This window comes from Pundamilia nyererei, unplaced genomic scaffold (genome assembly GCF_000239375.1).
Source record: "Pundamilia nyererei isolate P.nyererei 1_Seehausen unplaced genomic scaffold, PunNye1.0 scaffold00067, whole genome shotgun sequence".
Taxonomy (NCBI): Eukaryota; Metazoa; Chordata; class Actinopteri; order Cichliformes; family Cichlidae; genus Pundamilia; species Pundamilia nyererei.
The window spans coordinates 2,176,788-2,186,294 of NW_005187468.1; the positions used below are offsets into that span (position 1 = coordinate 2,176,788).

Here is a 9,507-nt window from a genome sequence, read left to right on the forward strand (position 1 = left end):
AATCAGCGAAAGGTTGGAAATCTGAGATAAAAGAAAGAGGACATCATTTCATTTTTATCCAACCTGTATTGGTGACTTTTTGTCATTGTGGGTGTGTGGATTTTCTGGGTGGATTTTGTAATATGACTGTAAATAAAAGAGTACTTTTGACTAGTGAACCTTTCTGGCCCTTCTTGATACTTTCACCCATCGTGCATGAATTGCAGAAGGGGATTATAGCGTGTCTTTGTGACACTTCTGCACACATTTTAACGACTCTTGTTGTGAAATTGCTCCAGCACCTGGCCTGTCTAACAGCAGAGATAGGCAGTGAAACTGAAGTCGGGACTTAAGTGCAGCGGTCTCGCCACACATATTCACTATCTCTGCCTTCTTAAAGCAAGATGGTGAATCAGATTTCTGGTTTGCAGAAGCATGTACGCATGCTGTCTAACAGGCCTGCAGGACACTGGCGCACAGTGTACAAAGGCACACAAAGGTGTAAATAAAAATGGAAACCTTTTCACTTGCATTGAATAATAAGTGAATGATAACAGCATAATTATCTGGCTTCATCATGTGTTTTTGTCTTTTTTCGGGGCCAAGGGACACAAGGAAAGGACATTAGCCCAGCAGAAATCTGTGCTTCGCCAAGTTTGAGATCTTTGGTTCCACCTGCTGTGTCTTTGTGCTACACGGAAAAAGTGAACGGATGGTCTCGACATGCATGGTTCCAACCATGAAGCATGGATGAGGACGTGTGATGGTGTGGGGGGTGTTTTGCTGGTGACACTGTTGGGAATTTATTCAAAACTGGAGTCACACTGAACCATCATGGCTAACACAGCATTTTACAGCGACATGCATCCCATCCGGTTCTAGTTTAGTTGGAGCGTCATTTACAGGACAATGACCCCAAACACACCTCCAGGCTGTGTGAGGGCTAACTGGCCAAAAAGGAGAGTGGAGTGCTGTGCCAGATGGCCTGGCCTCTACGGTCACCTGACCTAAGCCCAATGGAGATGTTTTGGGATGAGGTGGACCACAGAGTGCTCGGCAAAAAGGCCAACAAGTGCTCAGTATCTCTGGGAACTCCTTCAAGACTTTTGGAAAACCATTTCAGATGATGACCTCATAAAGGACCTTGGACCACTGGCCAACACTCCAGTCCTTCTTCTACTTGGCCCAGTTGAGACACTTCTGACTTTGGCTCAGGCTCATAAGGGGTTTGACCCAAGGAACCCAACAGTCGTAGCCCATCTCCCGGATGCGCCTGAATGTGGTGGTTTTTGGAGCTGTGACTCCTGCCTCATTCCAGTCTTTCTGGATCTCTGCCAGATTCTTGAATTTCCTCTGGCTGATAATCCACTGAAGGCCATGGTCATCTTGGTTTTCAAATTTAACTTTATGTGTTTCTTAGTTTGAGACTAGTTGGTTAGTCTATCCCCCCTCATTTAGTTGACTAAGCAATTAATTGCCAGGAACATCCCTGGTGTGCAGATGATTTAGGTCGTGCTAATAAGAATGGTTATGTTACCACTGCCATTTCCAGCTGAGGGTTTTTTTTTCTTTAATCTGAGTGGAGACCTTGTCATTGAGAAACTGATACTGCGAACCTGAGCCACCACTAGGCAGAGATGGGAAGTAACGATGTACAAATACTTCATTACTGTGCTTAAGTAGAATTTTCAGGTATCTGAACTTGTGGTCATTTTTTTGACGGCTTTTTACTTTTACTGCTTACATTTTCACTGTGATGATGTCACTTTCATTGTGACATCATCATCCCATAAGCCAATGCAGGTGTCACAAGACATTTTTGAATGAGGACATATTTATGTATTTGTATTTGTAATCTCTGTTATTTTTGTAAAAAAACAAACAAACAACAAAATTGGGGAAATTATATACAATGTATTGTGACACATATTCTCTATGACAATTTCTCCCAAAAACATAAATTGCACGACAGAGTCCATGAATATATATGTAAAAGCTTGTTACATAGTAGAAGTATTTCAAATCAACATAAATTATTTACTTTCTAAATACAGTAATTTTTAGCAGTTCTTGCAGTTAGTGCACTTTAGCTCTCTGCGTCTAAAGGTTTGATCTTGATGTGGATGCCATTGAGTGAGCGGAGAACCAGTCGGGGGATGATCTTGGGTTTCATAGTGGGCTCCGCTATGAGCTGGTATCGCTTCAGTGTCAGAGCTGTCACCACTTTCATCTCATTCATAGCAAAGTTCTGACCGATGCAGTTTCTGAGGGAGGAAAATATTAAATGTAAGAAATATACAAGTGAATATTCTAAAGAACTGAAAAATGATGAAAATAGTTTGATCCTTCTGAGATTAGGACATGAGGAATATGAATAGTAGGGATGAGTATAGTATGTTATTTTTTAACATTCAGGGCCAAAGGTGCTTGCATTTTAAATGGGATCAATCTTAGATTACAGTGAGTTCACCCTTTCCCCTACTTGCTTTAGCCCATCATAAAACCAGTTTTTATTGTGTTGATGTAAAAACAGTGTCAGTGCTAAGTTACACATTCACATACTTGAGACTACTACAAGCAGTCTCTATACAGTGATATAGTTTCAGGTGAGGACAAACCTTGGCCCAGCTGAGAAGGGCACAAAAGCATGAGGAGATCTCATGGCAATGTTCTCTGGTAGGAAACGCAGAGGGTCAAAGACCTAATGTAATACAGGACAAAGAAAGAGAGCAGTGTTATGTCTATCACTTGTTTTCTGAACCTTATCACTCTTACCACTTGCGCAGAGAAAACTGCATTCTGACACACATAATATAGTAAGTCATTAAACCATCTTGAATCTGTCCTGAGGTCCACTTTGGCACCAGGGACCTACCCACCTCAGCAAATACAGCACTAGTAATTAATTTAATGCACCAGTTTCATCATTGCTTCTTCAGTTATTTGATAAATTATTTGCAGCCTTTTGAGCAGAGTGCTGAAAAACTTCATAATTTTATTTCATCATAGATTCTGTTGATGATGTATTCCATGTAGTAAGTTGTGCTGGGAATAAAATTGTCTTTACTTACATTAGGGTTTTCCCAGACAGATGCATTCCTGTGAATTCCATACACACTTATTCCAACAACAGAACCTACATTTGAAAGAAATGTGTACTTAGTTTATTATTATTAAAAGATTATAGGGTGTGTCTAGCTGATCATTATCATACAAACTAAGCAAACATACACCATATCCTCCTATGGCATTCCTAAGCCCATGCTCACCGTTTTAGTTCTGGGAAGGAGAGAGACTTTGCTTTACTGAAGAAAGGACTGGATAGTGTTCTTGGGCCTCACAAGCACTTTTCCGAGGATTATAAATATCAGATCTTGCTCGATCACTTGAAGTTCCCAAGTGACTGGATCAAAGATAAGAATAAATGTTGGAGATGTGGCTGGAATCATTCTGCTGAAGGCACGCTTAAGAAACCCTGCAGCACTTGTGGTGAGCAACACCTCCTTGTATAACATGTCCTTGCCAAGGGTAAAGAACAAAATCCCAATATTCTGACCACGTGTACTGCATCCAGTGTCATCTATGTTGACCATCCCAGTCACTCCGGTATGGTGACGTTGAAGGTGGTAAGAGTCAACTCCACAATGGGAAGAGGACCATGGACACTTTGCCGTGCTGGATGACGGTTCAGAGAGAACCATAGAATTGCCTGCTGCTGTGAAGTTCCTTGGCCTTGCCCAGACAGATGAGGTTCTGGCCCTACAAACCATTAGACAGGATGTCCTGCAGCTGAATGGGGGAAGCATATCATTGGAGGTGTCCACTAAAGGTAAGCCAAAGATGAGGCATCAAATACTGAATGCTTTCACAGCAGAACAACTGGCTCTAGCTGAGCAATCCTGTCCAGTGGAAACACTCAAAAAGAAGTACAGCCACCTACAAAGACTTCCCTTCAAAGGTTTCAGCCGGGTGAAACCTATGATCCTGATTGGATCAGATCACCTGCACCTTCTCACTCCTGTTTGACCGGTGATCCGGGGACCACCTGGAGGGCCAGTAGCAGTCTGTACTGAGCTGGGGTGGACGCTACAGGGACTCGCCAAAAGTCTACCAGTCATGGCTCTTCAAAGAGCCAATAAGCATCAACTATGCAAGGACCCCAGCAGAGCACAGACATACAACCAGGAGTTCAAGACAGTGGAGAAGGCTGGCAATTTGGTAAAGTTGACTCCAGAGGAGGTGAATGGTTCAACTAAATCCTGGTACATTCCACGCCATCTTGTGCATCACAACAACAAAACCTGCCTAGTCTTCAACTGCACCTGCCAGGCCCCATGCTACAGCGTGGGGCCTGCTGCCAGGTCCCACGCTTAGCCCTTTGCTCCTTGGCGTGTTACTCCGATTCCGCCAGCATGCGGTGGCCATAAGCTGGGATATAAAGCCCATGTTCCATCAGGTACGTTTGCTTTCCAAAGATCAGCCTCTGCTTCGCTTTCTTTGGAGGGATGGACAACAGGAGGATCCACCTAATGTGTATGAATGGTGACTGTTACCATTTGGCATGACCTGCAGCCTTTGCTGCACCACTTATGCTTTACAGCGGCATGTGCAACACCACCGTGAGGGGGAATGAAGATGTATACGAATCTGTCCACACTGCCATTTGTGTGTCCATGTGGACAACTGTCTCCAGTCGCTTCTGACTCCACACCAAGCTAAACAACTCCTGGACAAAACAAGGCAACTACTGGGCATGGGAGGATTTGAAATACTGCAGTGGGCCAGTAATGTGCCAAAGGAGGTGTCCTACCTGCCTACTACTGCCCGTTCTGACAGCTGTGATCTCTGGCTGACTTCTTACCAAGCTGACCCACAAGATTCGATGCTTGGATTATGTTGGCATTGCCCCACTGATACCTTGCCCACAGCACCAACTCTTCGCAATGCGTACAAGGTGTTTGCTAGCCAATATGACCCTGTAGGGTTTCTCATTCCCTATACCACTAGAGGGAAGATTCTTGTACAGTCTATGTGGCTGGGATGAACCTGTCACCTGTGTCCTTTGTGCCGCCTGGGTAGAATGGAAGAAGGAGCTACCATACTTGCAGAGCATTACCATACCAAGGTGTTATATGCCACCTGTTAGTCAGTGCTGCTCTCACTGGAGCGCAGCTTGCTAAGATTCTCCAAACCTAGCTTACTCTACCGCTGCAAAATACTATCTTGTGGACTGACTCTACCACTGTGCTGAGTTGGTTGCAGTCTGATTTCTGCCATTACAAGGTCTTTGTCGGGACTTGAATTGCTGAAATCCAGGAGCTCACTGGTTCTCACCAGTGGAGGTATGTCATGTCAGTGGAAAACCTGGCTGATGACATCACAAGGGGGAAGGGACTCTGTAGTCTTTCATCAGCCAGCCATTGGGCTCAGGGCCCCCAGTTTATACAACAAAGTTCAGTGCACTGGCCCTACTGGTAGGGCTGAGACTTCAGATGAGGGGTTGTTATGTGGCCTTGTCACAGTGGCAAAGTCTCTTACTCCAGCCCCAGGAACTTCACATCTTGGGAGGAGCTTGTGAAAGCCACTTACCATGCTCATCACGGGGCAGCTTCTCCTCCAATGACTGCCACTGATCGTGTGGAAGCAGAGATAGCCATCTTAAAGTCAGCTCAATATGTTTCCCTGAAGATGTGATGGCCCTGATGAAGGGAAAACCTCTGTCCCCAAATAGTCAACTTTGTTTGCCCTGCCTTCAATATGATCCGCTTACTGGCCTAATAAGGGTTGGATGTCACCTGAGATGTGCTGAAGGTCTGGACTCAGACACCATACACCCTACTGTGCTACCTCCCGAACACCCACTAACTAAGCTCCTTGTCCAGTACTTTGATGTGATTTTGTTGCACCCTAGTCCAGAGCATGTCTTTGCAGAGATAGGGCGCACTTATTGGATCATCAGAGGTTGACAAGTAATCTGGAGACATCAAAGACAATGTGTAGACTGCCAGAAATTCTCACCAAAATGGCCAATTTGCCCACAGCAAGACTCCAGATCAACAAACCTGCTTTCTGGTCAACTGGAGTTGATTGCTTTGGTTCCTACATGATCAAGATAGGCCGGAGGCATGAGAAGCGCTGGGGCTAAAAAATGTCATCTCTGTGGCCCATATTGGGTAGTACTTTAATAAATGTGATTGCTCTTAAGAAGCAGTATCAGGTTGATGCACTGCCTTAGCAAATTTTTTGTGGAGGAATTTGTGGCCAGCTTTATTACCGTTTAATCTTTATTCATGTTCTACTGTATTTCCTGTTCTTGATCGCAGAAACACCATATCACCCCTCCACATCCTCCTATACCATGCCATATCTCCTTGTACCTAAATAAACTCCACCTCTTACAATCTACTCCCTGGATGTCAGCCTCTCCTTCTGACCAAGGATAACTATTGTAGCAAAAACCAACATTAAACTGATGTGCACCATTCTGTACAGTGAGGTTGCAGAGTGCATAAAAATCTCCAACGCTCTGCTGACTCAGTAACTGCAGAGCTCTAAACCTCCTCTGGCATCAACATCAGCACAAAAACTGTGTGCCTGGAGCTTCATGGCTCATGGATTCCCATGGCTGAGCAGTTCCAGTGAGTGTAATGTGTAGGCAGCGGTGTACTTTCTGCCCATATAATGTATATGATAATAATCTGGTGCCAACATTTAAATACTTCAATTTGGAAGAATGAAGAACTGACAAAGCAATTACGCCACACGTTTAAGAGATTTATACTAGTTTATAGAAAAGAAACTCTATGTGACAATACAATCAAATAATACCAACGTATCCTTGTAGAATAATAAAGTAATAAGTATTAAGTCGATATAGGTCCTTTATGGAAATGTAAAAAAATGTAATTTTTGTATCTAAAGAAAAACAACGTCGGTTAAGAGTTTGTGTTTACCATGTAGCATGAAATGTTTCCAAAAGCATTATTAAGTGAAGACATTTAATGTTTACTCTTTGATAATAACAACAGAGTAAAATCACTCACCTGCAGGCACTGTTCTCCCATCACAAAAGGTTACAGTTTTGGTGGTTTTTCTGGAAATTCCTGGTACAGGGGGGTAAAGGCGGAGAGCTTCTTTTATGCACATTGTAGTGTATGGGATTTTACTGAGATCCTCCCTTAAAATGAGACCAACATGCAGTTAGTGAAGTCAACTAATAAGAAATCTTGTTTATATGTCTCCTAATAAAGTTTTGGTACCACAGAATGGCACCAACTTGTCTCCCTATTGCAATGTTGTCCTTTCACAAGCCTACCACTCCATGGTTTCCTTGTCATGCAAGGCCTCCATAATCTCCTTCCTGCAAATCTTCTGATGTTCTGGGTTGCAGGCCAGACAGTAGAGGATGAAAGACAGGCCACTGGCTGTGGTGTCATGGCCCTCAAACATGAAGGTGTCCACTTCTGCCCGCATATCTTCATCTGACAGACCCTGCTGGTTCTCATCCTGGCGTTGAAATAAAGGATATTTACAGTTGATAAAAGACAGAATGGACTACACAATACTCTAACTGGGCTTCTCAATAAAAGTGCTTTGTTACTTTTGCTGCTCAGGCTCATTATATTACTTCATCACCCGACTTCAACTCAGCTTTAGCTGGATAACATTCATCCTTATACAGATACCTTTATAAAATTGGGGATTTATTCAGCAGCCAAGTATCAAGGTCCGCTGTTCTTCTTAAACCATATAAAGCACTAATTGTTTGTTTTTTAAGCAAACACCTGCCATGCAGTTAATTATTGATTTTAATTTTTCCTGCCAAGGACAACAATTTGCAATGATATACTCATAAAGGAAGCCAAGTCTAAGAGAATAAACATGCTAGCTGAACAGCCCCTACAAGCTGCCGTTTAGAGAAGTTTTTGGGAAAGAAACTGGGCAAAACACTAACCAGTGTTGATCATTCTCTACAAAAAAGAGATGTTGTATTCAGGTTGCTGCTCACGAGAATGAAAAGGCTGATCATCGTCTCTGTGTCAGAGGACATTAACATGCAGCTTGGCAACAGCATGCATCTTTGCTTATTTGCTGCATGCATATGCTATTTCAGCTTTAGGCCAGTACTTCAGATATCTGACACGATCTCAAGTTGGCACTTGCCTTATTTTCTGTATGACCTTTATGCAGGAAAACCCCAGTTTGTGACTTGCCTATACATTAAGCAAATCCTACAATGGGAAATGTGTTGAAGTAAGAGGCTGAAACTGATGACACATAACATACTCTTGCAAAGAGAAGGATGTCCAGAAAGTCCAAATATCTCTTTGCCTGTATTTGTCCAAGCTCCTTCTCTTCCTTTAGTGCTTCTCGCCTCTTTCTTATAACTTCCTCTTTAGAAAAGAATATAAAATGTAAGCATTTGTAGATCTGACACTATAATGTGAGGCTCACTGATTTTTGGCAACGGTTCAGATGAATCAAAGCAAAGCTTACCTGTATGACTGAGGGTCACCTGACGTGCTTTTCTGTATCTGAAACCATGTGGGCTAAGGTGGAAAATGAGGTCACTGTGGTACGGAAACATTCTGAGCCGAAGGTCAATTAGAAAACTGAGGTCATAAACTGCTTTGATGTATGCATTTGTTCCACTGAAATGACAAAGGAGGCAAACATTAAATGCAGATTTACAACAACCAAAGACTCAACATAAAACTGACACTGTAAATGACTCTTTAAAAAGATTCATCTGGGCTCACCCCTCTGTCTGACAGTTGCTGTAGCAGCTGAAGGCACACTTCATAATGCTGTCCAGTGTCATGAGGCTCACGTGTTTAAACAATTCAAAAGGCTCATTTGTGCTTGCATAACTTTCCCACTTATCCTGCCAACAATGAGAGAACAGATATGATCTCTCTGCAGGATACAGACACTGCTCCTGCTTTACTTCTATGATATTTACTGACACTTGCTGACCAACACATCATGACTTTGACTTTTTATTTATCAATTATGCAACTAAATTGTCTTTAACGTACCAACATAGTCTCAGCAGACTCTGACATCAATTTTACGTATGGTTTCAAAACATCATAATGGAAACCTGGCGTTAAGAGCCTTCTGTGGCGGAACCACTTCTGACCTTCTGACACCAACAACCCATTTCCTGAAGAACATGTCCACGGGTGAGGAAAGCAGCAAAACAAACAACTCTGCACTTGAAATGCTGTTGAAGGGAGACAAATGAGTCTTACCAATCCAACCCTCAATAAACCGGTAGACAAAATCATCTTTTGGTTCTGTTAGGAAACAAAACAAATAAAAATGGTGTTAGGGACCTTTAACTTTACTACACAGTTATAAATGTGCATCAACACAACAACTATGCAAAACATTTCTCACACCTGATGATGTCAGGATAGTTTTTGCATAATCTGGATGCTGAATATTGATGATACTGAGAAAGGGGCCAAACCAGATTGGAAAAACATATGAGTACTCCTGTCCCCATTTCACTACCTTGTCCAT

The 9,507-nt window shown here is 42.8% G+C and overlaps 1 protein-coding gene across 1 annotated transcript; it reads right to left on the reverse strand.

The window, feature by feature from the left end:
- Positions 1-1,956: 1,956 nt before the first annotated feature.
- LOC102211983 (cytochrome P450 4B1-like) lies at positions 1,957-9,507 on the reverse strand. The gene is made up of 11 exons (XM_005736125.1): positions 9,384-9,507; positions 9,234-9,278; positions 9,018-9,145; positions 8,739-8,863; positions 8,476-8,630; positions 8,266-8,372; positions 7,295-7,485; positions 7,023-7,156; positions 3,051-3,115; positions 2,598-2,680; positions 1,957-2,243 (listed from the first exon to the last, which is right to left on the reverse strand). The coding sequence occupies exons 1-11, from the start codon at positions 9,505-9,507 to the stop codon at positions 2,066-2,068; spliced, it is 1,335 nt and encodes a 444-aa protein (XP_005736182.1). The 3' UTR covers positions 1,957-2,065.

Bases quoted from the DNA above. Each gene is read 5' to 3' on its own strand.
- LOC102211983 (XM_005736125.1), bottom strand. From the start codon at position 9,507: ATGGACAAGGTAGTGAAATGGGGACAGGAGTACTCATATGTTTTTCCA. The intron at 8,864-9,017 runs GTACGTTAAAGA...CATTGTTGGCAG, and splicing joins AGTCTGCTGAGACTATGTTG to GATAAGTGGGAAAGTTATGC. The intron at 8,373-8,475 runs GTAAGCTTTGCT...TCTTTTCTAAAG, and splicing joins GGTGACCCTCAGTCATACAG to AGGAAGTTATAAGAAAGAGG.